Source organism: Capsella rubella, unplaced genomic scaffold (assembly GCF_000375325.1).
Source record: "Capsella rubella cultivar Monte Gargano unplaced genomic scaffold, Caprub1_0 scaffold_8, whole genome shotgun sequence".
NCBI lineage: Eukaryota > Viridiplantae > Streptophyta > Magnoliopsida > Brassicales > Brassicaceae > Capsella > Capsella rubella.
In genome coordinates, this window is record NW_006238916.1 from 4,266,881 (window position 1) to 4,286,848 (window position 19,968).

Sequence of the window (19,968 nt, forward strand, 5' to 3'; positions counted from 1 at the left end):
GTTAGAAATACCCCTTTTGAGATAGCAGTTTTTAAAAATACCCTTCTTTTTTGCCATTTTTAATTATACCCTCTTTTAAAATTTGATGAAAGTTTTGCCCTTAAAAACCTTATCCTCATCTCTCTCATCCTCGTCAAATTCGCTGGATCCAATTTTGTTTTTGTTTAACGAAGTCGCTGTTCAAATCTCTGATTTGAGCTTCTCCATGAATGAATCGTATCCATCAGACTACGATCACGAAGAATTCTGGTGGCATTGGTAACTGGTAAGAGCATCGATGGCTTCGAGAAGAACTCCGATGGAATTGGAGAGTGGTTTGAGGCAACTCCGATGGAATTGGAGAAGATGAGAGAACCAATTGTTCATGATAAAAGATAACCGATGAAGGATCTCGACGTGAACCCATTACTCAGTCCGGTAACAACGCAAGATCGATGTGTCTCCTCACCTACAAAGTCTGATTTAAGCAAAGACGAAGGTGAGAAGAACGACGAAGAAGACAACACGAAAGTGATCATGTTTGTGAATTACTTCCTCGGTCAGCTTTGATCGTTTCTTCTTCATTGCTTTCTGATGTTTGTCTTGAGTTTGATACGAATGCATTTGAGCCTTTGAGATACAAGTTTCTGTTGATATCTAGGAAAATAGAAGGATTTAACGAGGGCACATAAGGTGTTTGGTAAATTGCCAAGGACAAAAGCTTATTGTTATATGCAAATTGTTGTTGGCTAATGGATGAGGGAAGAGAATTTTGCATGACTCAAAACTTTCTTAATAGCTTAAGTGATTGTTTTTCCATTTGTTTAATTATCAAAACTCATAATTTTTTAACACCAGCAGCAGGAACGAAGAAGAGAAACTTCGTAACCCTTCGTAGCTTCAATCAAAAAGTCTTCTTTTATAAAAGATGTCTGAAAACACCAAAGTCGAAGCAAAGAGAGTGTTCATAGGAGCAGAATGCAACAGAGTCGTCAATAACGTCTCTTGGGGAGCTTCTGGTCTCGTCTCTTTCGGTGCCCAAAACGTTTTTGCTGTTTTCAGCCCAAAGGTCTGCTTCTTTCACTCCTTTTTCTACGATCCACCCTTTCAAATCCTCCTTTTTTGTTCTTTCAAAAGCAAGATATGACTTTTACTTGTTTTGTGTTCCTTTTTGCAGACTGCCCAGATTATTACTACGCTTCCAGGTCATAAAGCTTATGTGAATTGCACTCATTGGTTGCCCAGTGCCAAGTTTGCTTTCAAAGGTACTTCCTTTTGCTTCCTCTGGTATATGAGGAACTGTTTATGTTCTTGATTTAGCGTTTTCAGTATCTTGAATCACGCCATAGGTAATTGCATTGCAAACGAAGATAATTTTGATGTTTATCAGATAGAGAACTTAGACTGAAGAATTTTACACTATTAGATAATTCTTTACAATAGGCATTCCAATTCCTATTTATAGTCTTTATCAACTGTTTGGTGGTTTAGTTGCTGTGAAGGGTTAAACTTTTCTAGAACTTTTTGAATTTAGATTTTATGAGAAAACATCAGATGGTTAACGATGTTTTGACGTGATAGGTCGTTGTTGTTCTTCTTGTCTCTGTTCATTGGTGTTATTAGCTGCGATCTCGCCGAAGCTTCGATTATGTTAGTGTCCGTCGTAGTTGTGATCTCATTGGTCCATATGACTACCAGTTTTCAGGTTTTGTCATGTAGGTTTGCATATAAGATTAAACTGATTTTGATTCCTCAATGCATATAGTAGTTAAATAGTTATGCATAATCAGTTATAATAGCTCTGTTTTCTTATCCTAACATGTTCACTGGCTTCTACTTTCAAAACACTTCAGAGCTGTAGTTACATGTGTTCTCATCTTCACCCCCAACTTCCACGTCTTCGTGAGTCTCCACACGTCTTAAGAGACTTGGAATAATACTGAATTGAATTGTTTGTTTTGTGTTGATATTGATAGGGTGGAATTGACGAAGTTGAGGATCTAAGAGCTGCAGTCATGGGAGAGCTTGAAGAAGGACTGGAGCTTAGATTATAATACTCGCATCCATGTTTGTTAAAGCGAGACCAAGTCTTTGTGTGTGTGTGTTGATCATGAAATATTAACTAATGGAACGTAACTACTTGTTGTATCATAAAAAAAATGTTGAAAGTTTTTAATTGATTTTACAAGATGTTGTTTAGTGATAACGAGAAGCATATATAACAATTTCATGTAAAGTTTTTTAAGTACTTCTTAAAGCCATGTAAGTGTTTTGTAAAATCTTTTAAATACTTCACAAAACCTTATAAAATCCTTGTAAAAGCTTGTAAAACCTTTTAAATACTTTGTAAAAGTTTTTAAATAATTTTTAAAAACTTTATAAAAACCTTATAAAACCATTATAATTTTTTTTTAAACCTTATAAAACCATTATAAAATTTTTGTAAACCCTATAAAAGCCTTGTGAAACCTTATAAAATCCTTGTGAAGCATATATAACAATTTCATGTAAAGTTTTTTAAGTACTTGTTAAAGTCATATAATTGTTTTATAAAGCCTTTTAAATACTTTGTAAAAGTTTTTAAATAATTTTAAAATCCTTCTAAAAACCTTATAAAACCCATATAAAAACCATTATAAAGTTTTTGTCAAACCCTATAAAAGCCTTTTAAAACCTTTTAAATAGTTTTAAAAACCTTAATATACATAAAAACACCTTATAAACCTTGTAAAACCTTTTAAATACTTTGTACTTTGTAAAATATTTCTTAAACTCCTTTTGAAAACCTTATAAAAGCCTTATAAAAACTTTATAAAACCCTTATAAAACTTATAAAATCTTTATAAAAACCTTATAAAACCTTATAAAAGCATTATAAAACTTTTTAAATAGTTTTTAAAAACCTTAATGTACATTTAAATACCTTATTAAACCGTGTAAAACCTTTTAAATACTTTTTAAAACCTTATACAGACCTCATAAAAGCTTATAAAATCTTTATAAAAGCCTTGTAAAATTTTAAAATAGTTTTTAAAACCTTATAAATACCTTATAAAAACTTTATAAAAGCCTTGATCACCTACTACTTTTGACCCCCGTCATCCAGGCACACCGGAGGTCCTGATCCGACGTGCATTTGTAGTCTTTGGACGGCGGCTACATCGTGTTTTATGATTGTAGGTTAGGGTTTCTCGCGGGGATCGGTTAATAGCAGTTCTGTAAAACTGGGTCGATCTTGTTTTTGTTTGATTTAGTTTGCTTTTGGTGTAATGAATTGGTCCCTAATTGGTTTATTGTATGGGCATACTCCGGAAATATGTAAGCCCGTAATGAAAGACCTTTATAAAAAATACCTTAAAAGAAGCCTTGTAATATTTTTTAAATACTTTTAAAAAATTTATAAAGCTTTATAAAATCTATATAAAAACCTTATAAAAGCCTTATAAAATCTGTATGGAAGCCTTGTAAAACATTATAAAAGTCTGGTAAAAAATTTTAAAAAATATTTTAAAAACTTTAATATACATTTAAACACCTTATAAAAATTTTAAATACTTTTAAACACCTTATAAAAGCCTTATAAAATCTTTATAAAAGCCTTATAAAACCTTATACAAATCTTATAAAAACTTATAAAAGTCTTATAAAATTTGTATAAAAGTCTTGTAAAACCTTATAAAAATCTTGTAAAACTTTATAAATAGTTTTTAAAACCTTAATATTCATTTCAACACCTTATAAAACTTTGTAAAACCTTTTTAATACGTTGTAAAACCTTTTAAATACTTTTCAAAACTTTTTAAAACCATATAAAAGCCTTATAAAATCTTCATAAAAAGCTTGTAAAATTACTAAATTAAATTTTACATGATTTTAAAAGTTTGTATACAGATTATAAAAGCTTTTAATAAGATGTAATATATCCTTAGTTTCTTCTTATAAAAATGTTGTAAATCCATACACACTTTAATCGTAAGCCCTTTAACAAACTAAAAAAAAAAGGTCACACACATTTTACGTAAAAGGCCAGTTACAAAGTAACTAACCACATAATAACTAGATGACAAACAAAGAAGCATTTTTTCAGCTTAAGCACCAATTTTCTTATCACATGAGTTTGTTTCGTAGTCTAAAACTATCGTTACATATACCGCTTTCTACGAGCACTTCTTACTTCTCCACCAGTGTACTCAAGGCTGGCTCTTACATGTCTCCACTCCTCTTGGTCGAAGACTAAAAACAGAGCTCGAAGCTTCTTGAATAAATCCAAAATTCTAATATCCAACAGTAATCCTGCAACACAAACCATGAATATATCTAGATACAGTTCATTCACAGCTTCTATAGTTGATTATACAATAGGGCAAGGTAATGAAACCAATGAAACCAATGAAACATTCACTACCTCAGTAGCTTGTTAGTGTCTTGCAGCTGGAGATTCGTACCCTTGCTACAAATGTCTCAGACTGAGATGGTTCTTCCCTATCTAAAGACAACAACCTTTCTTTTGCTTGCAAATTCACAAACTGTTTGCTATGAACTAATCATATTGGAAATCACACACATTCAACTCCACCACCTAAAAACATGTCTTATCTTTTCCATTTGATTTCGAGTGCAGATGCAAAACATCTTCACTAACAAACATCCTTTTATAAAATCATAGAAATATGCAGCAAACTAACAAATGCAGACCGTATTAGAGATGTTGGCCATACTGAAGCCGATCTCTTAAATATGATACCTTCACTAAACCTCACTTGTCTATAACATTCAAATCTGATTATATCCAAACTAAAAGTATATAAAAGTACCAATTCCACCATCTCACTGTTATAGGAGAATCTAGGCCGTGATTTGATAGAGTGAAGCGAATTTGTGTGCTAAGTTTGAAGTGATGCTGAAAGTGAGTTACCGGACCACGTCGAACTGAGTAGAGCACAATTCATCTCGGCATAGCACACCAAATCTCAGTACACCACGACCAAGCACAATGAATCACGACGGAGAACAATAAGTTCAGGGGCTTGAAGAAACGCAGAGATAGTCGGCGACGGGATGAATTGTAAACTAGGGTTCTCAGAAATCAACATCAATGGATCGCCGTCGAGAGAGAAATTAGTCGGAGTCGGAGTCACCGTCGCCGTCGAGAGAGAGAGGAGATGGAGTCGAAGTCGGAGTCCAGAGAGAGATGAGTCGGGTTTTCGCCGTCGAGAGAGAGATTGGTGAAGAAGAGATTTTTTAGGTTAAAACAAATGAGGGCAGAATCGTCTTTTTGCACCAAAACAGGGGTAGTTTTAAAAATGATCTTTTTACTAGGGTATTTTTAAAAATGTGATCTCCAAAAAGGGTAGTTTTAAAATTGTCCCATCATTAAAAAGGTTATTGGTATCAATTTCTCAAAACTTATTAGACTTGCATGATATAAAGTTTACTAAATTTGTTTAACTATGTATGTTGTATATCGATATTGTTAAAAAATAGTAAAATGACCCATATTAAATTGTGAGATTAATAACATTAGTAATATCAACTCAGCCCCGTTCCTTCTTACAACTCGTCCCGTCATATAATCTGTTGGAAGCATATTACAACTTTCCCGTCTTGTACCCCGTCATGTCATATAATCGCCAAAAAATTAAATCCATGTTTAAGAAAAGGGCAAAGTCAATAATATATTAGTATCAAATTATGTAGAGCTAAAATATTAATAACATTTAAATTTTAAAAAGTTCAAAATATTTTAAATATTAATAGCTAAAATTTTTAAACTTTGTATGTAGTTAATAACCATTCCCGTCTTACAACCTGTCCCATCATATATTCGAAAAAAATAAACCCATGTTTATTGTCCCGTTATCGTAGTTGGAAGGTTATAATCTTATTTATAAAGGTTCTGAACCATTATAAAAAAATTTACTCGATATGGGATGTTGTACATATACTAAAACAAATTGTAATATACCTCTGTTTAGTTAAATTATAATATATGCGAAAACAATTTGCACTTTTATTATACATATGTTTTATGTAATAAAATAAATTAAAAACAAATAAGATCATATAAAAAAATTTGAGAAAAATTTGAGAAAAGATGAAAAATAAGAAATAATATGATATTTATTAGGTAGAGATTTTAGGGATTTTGTACAAATTAATTATTATTAGTTTTAAAATTTTAACTAAATAATAAATACCAATGACATTTTTTGTAAATTCTATTGAACTCTAGGAATTATTTCAAAAACTGCTGCACATATGTTAATATAGATTAGGGGGCAAATAAAATCTGTAAATTTTTTTTGATTAACGACTGTGATATCTTATTGTATTAATATTGGTTTTCAAAGTTAGCCAACAAGATCATGATACGTATCAAGAATATAAATCACTTAAGTTGTCTTGAAAGATAAGAAGAAAATTTCTCATCACTTAAGTTGTAATTTTTAAAATTAAAGAACTATGGTAGAAATTAAAATAAAATATTTAAATAAATATAGTTGAATTACTTATTTCAAATTAAGAAATAGAGCCAATTATTGGAGAAAAATTTTGTCGATTTGAACTCTAATTTTAGAGCAAAAGATAAAGCCAACCGTCAGATTTTTACTACACAAAGGACAGTGTAATTTAAGTTTGGGGAGGGTTTAGGATGAAATTAAATTATGTGTTGTGTGTTTCTTATTTCGCAGTTTTAGCATGTAGTTTGCATTCATTTTTGTGCATCAAAAACCCTAAAATTTTGAAAAAGTTTCAGAAAAATCTTTAAAAACGGAGTGATTATAAAAGTGCATGTGCATTTGAGGTTTGATATAGGATGTTGCATTTAGGATTGTTGCATTTGTACTGGGGGATAAGGATGATTAAGCCAAAAAGTCTTGTTGCTCACTATATTTAGAATCAATGCCCTCGTCCATAGTTGTTTGCTGCAAATGTATGAACCTGATATGTTAAGACCACACCATTCTTTGATCTCATGATTTGAATTATACTCTAAACTGAAGCTTGCTTTGATTTGATGTTGTTCCTTGTTTATAAAAACCTAACTTTGACTAGCAATTACTTGGTTGTGTCTTGGTTATAAACTCATGGTTACCATAAACATATTTGGATCATCTTCTTCTTTTTCACAACTCTTGTTAATCCAAATAGCTGGTCATAACTTTTGATCAGTTTTTCACACCCATAACCTATCACTTTCCTTCAAGCCATGTATTAATTCTGAGTGAAAGATCTTTTTGGATTGAGCTTTGGGATAACGTATTAGGTTTGAGCCGACAAGAATATGATCTTGAGTAGTTCTGGTTTGCATCTTTCGTATCAGGTAGGACTAGGTAGGGGTTATAATTGGGTTTGGGGATTGGTGAATGGTAAAAAGAAAGAAAAGAAAAGGACAAAGTGATGAGTCTTTAGGAGAGGAATGTGTTTCATAAATTTTAAGTTCTAGTGAAAGATGTGAGGGGAATATGAAATATAGAATAGATGGTTCTGGGAAAGAAAAGAAAGAAATAAAAGAAATAAAAGAGGAGAATGGTTAACTTGAATGTAGTATTAAGAAGAAAGAGAACCATCGTGTTTATCAAGAAAACCCCCTTATCCACTAGTTATTGTTAAGAAACTCTCCTAAGAGTTAGAACAAAAAAGAAAATTGTAATTCTTAACAAGAGTTAAAGGGTAGAATAGAATCATATAGGTTTAGAGAGTTAAGAATATCACTTGGAGAACTTTAGGTAATCAAGATTTTATTCATGTATGCGTGTATTGGAACAAAGTGGAGGAGAACTGGTCAAACGTCCTAGGTGTTGTCGATTCCCTTTCCTAATATCTTTGGCGAGAAAACGTGACTTTACGATTTTGCCGGATAAATGTGATTTTCTGTTTTTAGCGAAAAAACATAATTTTACATTTACTATTCAAGATGAATAAATGTGATTATATGTACCAATAGGTTTTTGATGAAATAATGGAAGTGATATTCTAATATATATTTATACATATGAAACTGAATTACTTAATTTATTTTCATTGAATAAGTTAGTTTTCGAAAACATTTATCGTTAGGAAAAGTCGATATATAGTTTAGAATGATTAAATAAAAGCATGTGTGATTTGCATATACTATAACTTGTTTGGTCCCAAAAGCCTAACTAGGTGATATGTATTTTACTGTCTAGAGTTGTTAATTCTTATAATTTGTATTTTCAATTTATTCCATGCATCCGAGAATACAAATAACAGTAACAAGCAAATCTATATATTATATCTTGAAAGCTTTATGAGTATCTTAAATGAAAATTGTTGTAAATGATAAAATAGCTTATTGCATACACTGCATTAATAAGCTTAGATTATATAGAACTATATATGGGGTTCAACTTTATTTAACTTGTTTAGTTTTTCTAATTAGATAATTCCAAAAGATTCTCATCCATCACCTTAAAGAACTTGACACAAGTGTCGATGATGAAGTGTGGGACGTCCAGCTCACTCCGGGTCTTCTCGTACTCAACAGTCCACACACCTTCTGCTCCTTTACCACCTTCCTTAGCAATGACAGTCATGGTTCCTTCAAGCTGCTTGAAACGATCCAGGTTTTGCCACGTCTTGTCATCAGGGAGGGATTCTTTGATAGTCTCGTACCAATCTTTTGTGATATGAAAGCGGCTCATTTTGTACCTATTCCTTCTCTTCTCCGTACCAGCTATTGTGTCAATCTCTATCTCGGCTAAGGTGAAACATAGTGATTAATAAGGGTTTTAGTCAAGAAAATGTAAATTCAATGAGATGTATGTAATGTAACGTAGAAGAGTTAGTTACCATGGCCTTCCTTAGGAAAATTCGTCTTCACCATGAACTCTTGAAAGAAGTCGGATGCTGGAGACTTAACGTCAAAATTAACTGAAGAAGTTCCTTTTAGTGCCATTTTCTCTACTTACTAATTTTTTTTCTTGTAAGTAATATAATGTAATGTATGTTGTGTGGTTTGATATTAATCTTCTTAATGAAGGTGTTTATATAGTGAAAATTATATTTATTATTTATTTACCTAAACTCCACCAGCCAAAGTTAATACACATAGATTATTTACTAAATTATTTGACATAATCCACTTAATTAATTACCAACGTAGCACATTGTGAAAAATAAACTTTATCTACCAATTAATTCAAGTCAAGCCAGTATTAATATGTTGCTGATTTTAAGAAAATACATTTTAAAGAAAATGTGACTATGTCAGTATAAAATAATGTGAATGCAATGAATTTAAAATGGATTTGACAAATAAAATTTTAATATATTTAGATATCTCAATTAAATAATACATTCTTCACACACCAAAAAAAACCCAAAACATTTTTTATAATCCTGACGTCAACTAAGAAACAATGTGTGTTATGTGTTTTTGTAGTTAAAACATGTTATGTTATTGTTTTTTTTTTATCACCTTTCTTTGAGAAACTTATGTGAGGACCAATGAGATATCACCTAGGTATTATTACAAGAAATACAAAGATTTTCTACGGCCAGTTGCATGAAAAAATGGTAGGAAACAACAGTTTTTTACGATAATCCTACCATTAAAATGGTAGGAAATCGCCTGTAGAAATTCGTAGATGGTAAGATTTTGGTAGGAAATTTCCTACCAAAAAAGCGCCGAAGAAAAAGTTGTAGGTATTTTCGTAGGAAACGCGAAGGGTAATTCCTACCAAACTATTTTCTTCTATTTACCTACGAAATCTCTATTCATTCCAATTTCCTACAAATAATTTCACTCCAGTTTTCTACAAATTTTTCTTCACATTTTGATAACATGTTTTGAGCTGGTAATAGTATCAATCACCCAGTATAATTGTAGTATAAACGGTTTTATCGATCCATAAGGACGCGTGCAATCAGTTTAGATGCAATCAATGATTAACAAGTTAAGACAAGCAGAAAGGGGGTTTAAACTACCAACTACTGAATTGAAAACAAGTAACACTAGAACAGAACTGAAACTATAAAAGTAAGAAGATGCAATGAGCTAGAAATGCAAGAACAGAAATGAAGCAAGGTAATCAATCAATTAAAGGGAGGTTTTGGGGATGAGATGGTGACTTTAGTGGAGATCTTTAAGTTCACTAGGTTGCTAAATCAACCAAACACTAACAGTGATGTTTTCTAGACAACAAGCTCATAAGCTAACTAGTTCAATCTCTTGATAAAGGCTATCAAACTCAAATCACTTCATAATCTCAACTTCTGGTTGATGAAACATGAAATGAATAGGCATTAATAATCAGCTCATAAATGTCAAATAACACTCTAGACAACCAATCTCTTGGGCTAGACATGAAATTCTCTGGTATTAGATTATCAGACATTCTATCGAACACCTCTCAGGCGTGGAAGCGTGAAAGCTAATCACCACTTGATCAGAATTGGATTAGTGTTATATACACTAATCCAGAAGGAAATCTAAACATTTCTACCTATGGGCAACCAAGCTACGTAAAGTTCTCCACCTACACATCTAACTCATCCCCAAAACTTAATGAATCTACTCAGATCTGAGATTCATCATCAAGAACACAAACCCAGAAATCTCTAAATCATGCATAACTAGATAAATCTAAGAGAGATAAGCAAAATAATTCAAAGAAGCAACACAAAATACTCAATAGATCGAAAGATATGAAAGTTACAAGATTTTTGGAAATTCTAAAGCAAAATGAAGATAAACCCTAATACAACTCGATATCCCAAGTCATTAGGCAAATAGCCTTTTTATAGTGAGATTAGGTAGCCCTAAACCACTAAAAGACAAAATAGGAAGTTGGTTTACAGGTGCTTGGTCGTGCACTCAATCGGTCTGGTCGAATGGCTCGATCGGATGGTTGGTCGATTGCTTCTCTTGTTCACTCGAATACTCGATCGTTTCCCCTGCTCGGATCCTCATGCTCGATCGGGTGCAACATCTACACTTGGTCGATTAAGCCTGTTTTGCTCCTTTTCCCTCTGGTAAACACCTGTTTATGCACAGAAACTACAATGCATGCAACGCAAGACCTAGATTCTACAAGTGAAGCAAAACAAGGTAAATATGCATAAATGATCAAGTAATGAGACCTAGAATGACAAAAACAATGCATAAAACTAGTGCTAAAAGGAGTAAAATCCAGACACATCAACTCCCCCAAACTTATTCTTTGCTTGGCCTCAAGCAAATTCAAAGTAGGAAGAGAGGTTTAAAGGTGGGGATTCATAACCAATACTTGCTGCTAAAGTTAAAATCAATGTCCTTGTCTATAGTTCTAGAATGCAAATCATATAGACCATACTATGAAAACCTTAGCCATGCTTATCTCAATACAAGATGTCATCAGTCATAAAACCTAGGCAAGCATTCAAATCAACCACTCCTTTTAACATTCTTTAAGTAGTAACCATGAATCTGGATGTGAAGTGAATTCAAACTCATTTGGCTAGGTATGAAAAGGTTTAAGAGAAAAAGAGGGTCTCCTTTTAGTGAGGGTTTGATCGTTTAAGTGCTGCGATCTCACAAAGAACAAGATTGAGATTTTAGGAGAATGCTAAAGGTAAGGACCAACAAATGCATTCAGGAATAACATCTTGACTACCCAAAGGCCGCAAGTGATATTATAAATGTCTAAACCCATATGGTCTTATTCTACCCTTTAACTCTTTTCATCCCATTTTCCCTTTTTGTTCTAAGTCTCAAGAGAGTTTCTTATGAATAACTAGTGGATAAGGGTTTTTTTAATAAATACTATAGTTCTCTTTCTTCTTATTACTTAAGACATCAAAGCTTTTTGTTATTCTCATCCTTTTCTCTTTTTTCTTTGAAATCCAGAACCATCTCTCTATACTTTGCATTCCCCACACATCTTTCACTAGAATTTCTGAACTTTTCTGAAACTTTTACTCTCCCAAAGACTCAACTCATTCCCTTTTCATTTCTTTCTCTTCCTTTTTATTCATTCCAACAAATCCCAAAACCCAAGTAGATTCCATCCTAGTCCTATCTGATCCGAAAAATGCAAATCAGAACTACTGAAGATCCTATTTAAAGCTCAATCCAATAAAATAGGCCTTCCACTCAGAATTAATACAACGCTTGAAGGAAAGGTTAAGGCTTTTAGGGTGTGGTTAACTGGTCAAGGTTATGACCAGCTACTTGGATAAACAAAAGAGTGGTAAAAAGAGGGAAAGAAGATCCAAGTATGTATACAAGGTATCCATGACTTTGAAACAAATCACAACCATATAATTATCAATTCAATTAAGGTTCTAATGAATAAGGAATGGCATCATATAAAAGCAAGCTTCAGTTTAGACTAGAATTCAAATCATGCGATCAAAGAATGATGCGGTCTCAATTCAAGCTCATATGAATGCATTAAACAACTATAGACGAGGGCATTGATTCTAAGTCTAATGAAACAGCAAGTTCTTTGGTTATAGTCATCCTAATCCCCTATGCAAATGTAATGATACTAAATGCAACGTCTTAAAACAAGACTAATATGCAAATGCAACTATATGATCACTCTGTTTTTTTAAAGATTTTTACGAAAATTTATCAAACTTTTAGGATTTTTGATGCACATAGATGAATAGAAGACTACATGCTAAAAATTTGAAAATAAGAATCACAGAAAACATGATTAGATGCTATCCTAGACAATCCCCCAAACTTAAATTACACAGACCCTGTGTAACAAAAGGAAGGAGAATGATCTAGGATCTAAACGACATAAAATCTAAATGAAATGCAACGGTATAAACAATAAGATAGAGAAGGTGTGTACCTCATGGGTTGAAGAAGTAAGAGCCCATAACTTGGCTCATCTGATCATAGGTGTAGCTTGGGATGTTCTCCGTGTTGATGGTGCAGTACATCGGATCGACTGGCTCTTCCACTGTGTACTCGGTCAAGTAATCGACCTGCTGCTCGTTTGCCTGGTCGGATGCTTGATCGGGCAGGTAATCAAGTGACTACTCTTGTGCATCTTCGGACTCGGGCTCGTACCGGAGCTCTTACCGCATCCGATCGGACTTTGTGGCTGCTCGATCGGATTCATAGTTTTTGGTCGATCGGAGCCACCTTTAAACTACTAATTTCTGAAACTAAAACAACCAAAACACAAAAATGCTACCCTAAACTTAGTACAAAAGGATACCGCTGGGACTTCCTCCCAGGCGAGCTTGTTTAAAGTTACTAAGCTTGACTTGTGTTGCTTAAGCAGTAGGAGGGTCATGCAAGGACAAATATATCCCTGCTGGAAACACTTGATCTGCCATATACTTCTTCAAACGCTGCCCATTTACAGTGAACTCAGATCCGTTCTTGCAAACAAGAGTTATGGCTCCAAAAGGCAATACCTTTTTGATTTCGAATGGGCCGGACCAGTGCGATTTCAATTTTCAGAAAAGAGTTTTAACCTTGAATTGAACAAGAGGGCCTGATCACCAACCTTAAATTCTTTCACCTTGATGCTTTTATCATGGAAAGCTTTGGTCCTCTCTTTATAGATCTTTGAGCTTTCATAGGCTTCAAGTCTTGATTCTTCAAGCCCATGGAGATCTAGGACTCTCTTTTCCTAAGCTGTTGTAATATCTAAGTTTAATAACTTTGAAGCCCATAAGGCTCTGTACTCCACTTCTACTAGAAGGTGGCAAGACTTTCCATACATCATTTGGAATGGTGTCCTTCCTATAGGAGTCTTGAAGGCAGTTCGGTATGCCCATAAAGTGTCATCTAGTTTTGAAGCCCAATCCCTCTTGGAAGATCCTACTACCCGAGCGAGTATCCCCTTGATTTGTCTGTTGGAGACTTCAACTTGCCCACTTGTTTGAGGATGATAAGCGGTAGCAAACTTGTGTTTCACTCCATGCTTTTCAGCAATCCTTCAAATACTTTGTTGATGAAGTGAGGGCCTCCATTGCTAATAACTGCTCTAGGGATTCCATATCTTGGAAAAGTTATGGTTTTAAAAAATTTCAGCACTACCTTGTGGTCATTAGTGGGGCTAGCTATAGCCTCAACCCATTTAGAAACGTAATCCACAGCCACTAAAATATAGCTTTTGCCATTGGAGGGGGGATTGAATGGTCCCATGAAGTCTATTCCCCATACATCAAACACTTTGACCTCCAATATTGGATTTTGTGGCATTTTGTTCTCTTTGGTGATGTTCCCCATCCTTTGACAAGCATCACATCTACTGATGAATAGTTAACCGTCTCTAAACATTGTTGGCCACCAAAGCCCTGCTTGGAGTACCTTCTGAACTGTCTTGAATGTGGCAAAATGACCTCCATAGGTTGAACCATGGCAATGCTCTACAACTCCATTAACCTCCTCGTCAGCTATGCATCTCCTAAATAACCCGTCGGATCCTTTCTTGTACAAATAAGGTTAATCCCAAAAGTAGTGATTCACATCCCGAAAGAATTTCTTTTTCTGGTAGGAATCTAGAGCTTGCGGAACTACCCCGCTGACCTTGTAGTTAACGATGTCCACATACCACGGGAAATTTTCTCCACTTATTTCCATACATATGTTAGGTGCCTCGGCATCCCCTAAATCGATCGTCCTTGAAACAAAATCAACGAGCATAATCTTTTCCTCTGGCATAGAGTCATCTATGGGAACTTTATCTTTTATGATCTCATTCTTGATAGATGGTCAGCCACTCCATTCCCTGTTACCTTTTTGTCTACAATCTCCATATCAAATTCTTGCAACAGCAAAATCCATCTCAATAACCTAGGCTTGGTGTCTTTTTTGAATAGATGTGCCTAAGAGCAGCGTGATCGAGGTAGACCGTGACTTTAATTCCGACCAAATAACTTCTAAATTTTTTGAAAGGAAATACTACTGCCAAAAGTTCCTTTCCCGTGGTGGCGTACCGTCCTTGTGTTTCGTCTAGCGTTCTACTTGCATAAAATATCACGTGAAGCTTTTTCTCAATTTTCTGTCCTAAAACTGCCCCAACCGCGTAGTCAAACGCGTCACACATAATCTCGAATGGGTAGTCCCAGTTAGGAGCTTGCACAATTGGGGCAGAGATTAGAGCTTCCTTAATCTTGGTAAATGTTTCGAGACAATCTGCATCAAATTCAAACTCTGCTTCCTTACAAACAAGTCTTGTGAGTGGCGTAGCTATCTTAGAGATATCCTTAATGACGCGCCTATAGAATCTTGCATGCCCCAAAAAGCTTCTCATGTCTTTAACTGTCTTGGGGGGGGGGGTGTTGTAGCTGAACCATAACCTCAATCTTTGCCTTATCAACCTCAATTCCTTGTTTGGATATCTTGTGGCCTAACACAATGCCTTCTTGAACCATAAAATGACATTTTCCCAGTTCAAAACTAGTTTAGTCTCTTCGCATCTTTTCAGGAACGTGCAAAGATTAGCGAGACAAGCAAAAAAGGAATCTCCATACACAGAAAAATCATCCATAAAGACTTCGACCACATTCTCAATTAGGTTAGAGAAAATAGACATGATGCATCTCTAAAACGTTTCTGGTGCATTGTATAACCCGAATGGCATCCTTCGATAAGCAAAGGTACCATAGGGGCATGTGAATGTTGTCTTTTCCTGATCATTAGGGTGGATAGGTATTTGGAAAAAACTAAATACCCATCAAGGAAAAAATAGTGGGTGTGGTTGGCTAATCTTTCCAACATCTCGTCAATGAATGGTAATGAGGAATAATCTTTTCTAGAAGCGGCGTTTAACTTCCTATAATCTATGCACATCCTATGACCAGTTATAGTACGAGTTGGTATAAGTTCATCTTTATCATTCTTAACAACTATCACCCCGCCTTTCTTGGGAACACAATGGATGGGTGACACCCAAGTGATGTCTGAAATTAGGTATATCACTCCAGCATCTAACAACTTAAGGATCTCCTTTTTAACTACTTCCTTAAGATTAGGATTTAGCTGCCTCTGTGGCTCTATACTAGAATAGGATTCATTCTCGAGGTTTATTCTATGCATGCACAAACTAGGCAAGATTTCCTTAATGTCATCTAAAGAGTATCATATAGCCTTTGTAAACTTCTTAAGATCCGTAACTAGCAATCCTAGTTCCTTATCATTTAGGCTAGCACTGATGATCACAGAATAAGTAGAATTTGGTCCAAGAAATGTGTACCTGAGCCCGGAAGGAAGGGGTTTAAGTTCTACTTTCAGAGCTTTAAGTTCAGACTAGTCGTCTGAGAGCTATTGTGCGGATCCGATCTGCTGCTCGATTGGTAACTCGACTGAAGCGGTCAATTGCCTGCTCGATTGGTCGATCGGTTGCACTTGAACGGATTGAGCATTTTGGAATTCCGCTCTTACCTCTCTCAGTGTTATCATCTGTCCTGGTTCTTCTTCTTCCTTGTAGTGATCAAGCAGGGTTTCATATCTCGATGCTCCCTCATACATAAATCCATCCTTCCCGTCCCTAGTTAATGTCGTTATGAGATGGTCCTTCTTGGATATTTCACCTAGAAGTTCATTCCTTAAATGTTCCAATTCCTCGATCTGAAAGAGTGCACCCTCTATTGTTGGCTTCTTCATTGCGTCTTTGATGTTTTACTTCATGGTGAGATCCTTATCCAAGTTTAGATTTATCTTGCCATTACGAGCATCTATCAAAGCTCCAGCCATTGCCAAGAATGGCCTTCCAAGTATCAAGGGGTGTTTAGGTTCCAAATCCATTTCTAGGACTATAAAGTCTGTAGGTACTTCTACTGTCCCAATACAAACTGGTAGATCTTCTAACATCCCATGGGGGACCCGAACTGATCTATCCGCAAGGATAAGCGATATATTGCATGGTTTGAACCTTTCAAACCCTAACTTCTTAGCGATTGAGAGAGGCATTAGGCTGACTGAGGCTCCCAAATCACATAGACATTTTTCAAAGAATAGAGGTCCTAAAGAGCGGTCGACAAAAAAAAAAAAAAAAAAAAAAAAAAAAAAGAGGTCCTAAAGAGCAAGGTAAAGTAAAGGATCCAGGATCTCCTCGTTTGGGCGAGATTATTTTCTTCTGAATGATTGCGCTGCACTAATGGCTCAACGCCACCATGCCTTGCACTTCTTTCACCCTTTCCATGACAATGTCTTTCAAGAATTTATGGTAAGGTCGTATCCAGGCAAAAGCATCAATAAAGGACATAGTCAATTCAACTCCTTCGAATTTTTTTCTGAACATCTCCTTGTATTTCTCCATTATCTCTTTCTTGAATTTTCCTGGGAAGGGTAATTGAGGTTTATAGGGTGGAGGAACGAAACGGGGTACGAAATGGTCCACTCGATCGGGTAAACAATTGGGCACTCGAACGACTGGTCGGGTGTCGTGGTCGATTGCTTTAGCGGATTGTGGTGGAACACTTTTGTTGTAGTTGACTCGATATGGCATTCGATTGCTAGGTCGATCTGGTTGCTTTGATGCAGCTTCAGGTGCAGTGAAATCCTCTCCACCTTGGTCATTACTGTCCTCAGTAATGGGATGGGGTTGTCGAGTAGGTCACTCACGCCAGCTTCGGAATGTAATTGCAATTGCAAACTCGTTTGGTTGAAGCGATGGTAACACGGGACTGTTCGCAACGACACATACCCTTTGATTTAAATTCTCGAGCCGAGTGGTAATGGAAGAATAGGAGGAGTTTAGCTGATGTTGAAGGTTTTCGAGGGTGTAAAGAATGTCATGTTGGCTGAGGGCGAGGCTTTGATCAAAACTGTGTAACAGTTTTTTTAAATCGAGATTTTGAGGTTGTACCAATGGGGTAGAGAGCGAAGGCTGGATTTGTGGGGCATGAGCAAATCCCGTTGGAATCATGTTCTTGAACTGTGGTGGGATTCCCTCCTTGTGGTAGAAGTAGCTGACCTCTTCTGTCGCAACGCATTCCTCTTCTTGTTGGAATTGCTTATCTCCGGAGATAGAGTGAACAACCTTTTGCTGTGCCATGAGTATCCTATCAACCTTTTACTTCTATTCATGGTCAGAGCTTTCTCTATTAGTTCTATCATACTCCTCGTTGTAATTCCCGTCAGATTGGGCAAGGTTCTCAACCAGCTCCCATCCTTCATCCACATAGATGTTTAGGAAGTTTCCATGGCTGGTGGTATCGAGCAACATACGGATCTTAGGAAGCACTCCCCTGTATAGTGTTCTTAGAAGGGATTCCTTAGTGAACCCATGGTGTGGGCATTGAGATTGGTATCCCTTGAACCGTTCCCATGCCTCGCACAACGTCTCGCTGTTCTTTTACGCGAAGCTTGAGATTTCATTCCTAAGATGGGTCATGCGGGAGTTTGAAAAGAACTTGGATAGGAAAGCACACTTACACTCCTCCCAAGTGGTAATGGTAGCAGGCAAACGTTTTTCCCATTGGTGAGCCTTGTCCCTGAGTGAGAAAGGAAAGAGACAAAGTTTGAATCCGTCTTCACTCACTCCATTGATCTTGGTTAATACATAAAGGCGGTCAAACTCGTCCAAGTGGTCCAATGAGTCTTCCATCGGTAATCCATGGAACTTATTGCTCTGTACCATGGATATGAGGCTATTCTTGATTTCGAAATTATTATTTTGGACAGCTGGAGGCACTATCCCGGACCTATGGACATGGCTATTAGGAGCATCGCCTGCACCTATGCGTGTTGCACGCCTTGGATTCACATTCTGTTGAGGGTCCATCTCAACGGTTGTTGTTTCCTCACGTAACTGATCTCGTTGCTGTCTCAAAGCTTTAGGAAGTTTGTGAATGTTGTCGAGATACTTGAAAAGATTCTAACTGCCTTTAGACCTTGTGTGCATAAATAGACTCGATCAGAAGTTCGATCAGTGCAATAGATTTACAGGTCGAGTGCAGTGGTCGGATGCTTGGTCGAGTGCACTGGTCGAGTGGTACCTTAAAAACAAAACAGACAAGCAGACATGCAAACCAAATCAGTATCCAAAGTGAAAGTGAAATAGAACTTAAGCTTGCTAAATTGAAATCCAAACTAGAACAACTTAAACATCCAAATGGCAGCGGCGCAAAATTGGTAACATGTTTTGCGCTGGTAATGGTATCAATCACCTAGTATAATTGTAGTATAAAGGGTTTTATCGATCCATAAAGACGCGTGCAAGCAGTTTAGATGCAATCAATGATTAACAAGTTAAGACAAGTAGAAAAAGGGTTTAAACTACCAACTACTGAATTGAAAACAAGCAAGAACTAAGCAAGACACAACATTATAACAGAAATGAAACTACAAAAGCAAGAACATGCAATGAATTAGAAATGCAAGAACAGAAATGAAGCAAGATAATCAATTAAAGAGATGTTTTGGGGATGAGATGGTGACTTTAGTGGAGATCTTTAAGTTTACTAGGTTGCTAAATCAATCAAACACTAAGAATGATGTTTCCTAGACAACAAGCACATAAGCTAACCAGTTCAATCTCTTGACAAAAGCTATCAAACTCAAATCACTTCTTAATCTCAACTTCTGGTTGATGAAACATGAAATGAATAGGCATTAAGAATCAGCTCATTAATTTCAAATAACACTTTAGACAACCAATCTCTTGGGCTAGACATGAAATTCTCTGGTATTAGATTATCCGGCATTGCATCGAACACTTCTCGGGCGTGGAAGCCTGAAAGCTAATCACCACTTGATTAGAATGGGATTAGTGTTATATACATTAATCCAGAAGGAAATCTAAACATTTCTACCTATGGGCAATCTAGCTACCTAAAGTTCTCCACCTACACATCTAACTCATCCCCAAAACCTAATGAATCTACTCAGATCTGAGATTCATCATCAAGAACACAAACCCAGAAATCTCTAAATCATGCATAACTAGATAGATCTAAGAGAGATAAGCAAAATAATTCAAAGAAGCAACACAAAATACTCAATAGATCAAAAGATATGAAAGTTATAAGATTCTGGAAATTCTAAAGCAAAATAAAGATAAACCA

At 35.6% G+C, this 19,968-nt stretch overlaps 2 protein-coding genes, 1 long non-coding RNA gene and 1 other non-coding gene across 11 annotated transcripts; 2 read left to right on the top strand and 2 right to left on the bottom strand.

Moving 5' to 3' along the window:
* The first annotated feature begins 104 nt into the window (after window positions 1-104).
* On the top strand, window positions 105-2,245 carry LOC17875155 (elongator complex protein 2). 8 transcript variants are annotated; one of them, XR_002832648.1, is made up of 4 exons: window positions 105-538; window positions 838-1,048; window positions 1,157-1,244; window positions 1,956-2,245. XR_002832648.1 is itself a non-coding variant. In XM_006279451.2 (4 exons), the coding sequence occupies exons 2-4, from the start codon at window positions 908-910 to the stop codon at window positions 1,964-1,966; spliced, it is 240 nt and encodes a 79-aa protein (XP_006279513.1). In that variant the 5' UTR covers window positions 105-538; window positions 841-907; the 3' UTR covers window positions 1,967-2,245. The 8 variants fall into 8 exon arrangements, 7 of the variants coding, with proteins under 7 accessions (XP_006279513.1, XP_023633555.1, XP_023633559.1 ...); XM_006279451.2 differs by having other exon boundaries at window positions 841-1,048; XM_023777787.1 differs by having other exon boundaries at window positions 105-518; window positions 641-1,048.
* Window positions 2,246-3,899: 1,654 nt separating this feature from the next.
* LOC111831161 lies at window positions 3,900-5,266 on the bottom strand. The gene is made up of 2 exons (XR_002834384.1): window positions 4,385-5,266; window positions 3,900-4,272 (listed from the first exon to the last, which is right to left on the bottom strand). It is a non-coding gene; the product is annotated as an uncharacterized LOC111831161 (long non-coding RNA).
* Window positions 5,267-8,251: 2,985 nt separating this feature from the next.
* On the bottom strand, window positions 8,252-8,902 carry LOC17875647 (uncharacterized protein At1g24010). Its single transcript, XM_006282085.2, has 2 exons — window positions 8,797-8,902; window positions 8,252-8,704 (listed from the first exon to the last, which is right to left on the bottom strand). The coding sequence occupies exons 1-2, from the start codon at window positions 8,900-8,902 to the stop codon at window positions 8,379-8,381; spliced, it is 432 nt and encodes a 143-aa protein (XP_006282147.1). The 3' UTR covers window positions 8,252-8,378.
* Window positions 8,903-18,183: 9,281 nt separating this feature from the next.
* On the top strand, window positions 18,184-18,289 carry LOC111829137. Its single transcript, XR_002832695.1, has one exon. It is a non-coding gene; the product is annotated as a small nucleolar RNA R71 (small nucleolar RNA).
* Window positions 18,290-19,968: the final 1,679 nt, after the last annotated feature.

Coding starts and splice junctions, on each gene's coding strand:
- LOC17875647 (XM_006282085.2), bottom strand. CDS start 8,902: ATGGCACTAAAAGGAACTTCTTCAGTTAATTTTGACGTTAAGTCTCCA. Junction 8,705..8,796: donor TTTTCCTAAGGAAGGCCATG/GTAACTAACTCT, acceptor GTTTCACCTTAG/CCGAGATAGAGATTGACACA.
- LOC17875155 (XM_006279451.2), top strand. CDS start 908: ATGTCTGAAAACACCAAAGTCGAAGCAAAGAGAGTGTTCATAGGAGCA. Junction 1,049..1,156: donor TTGCTGTTTTCAGCCCAAAG/GTCTGCTTCTTT, acceptor TCCTTTTTGCAG/ACTGCCCAGATTATTACTAC.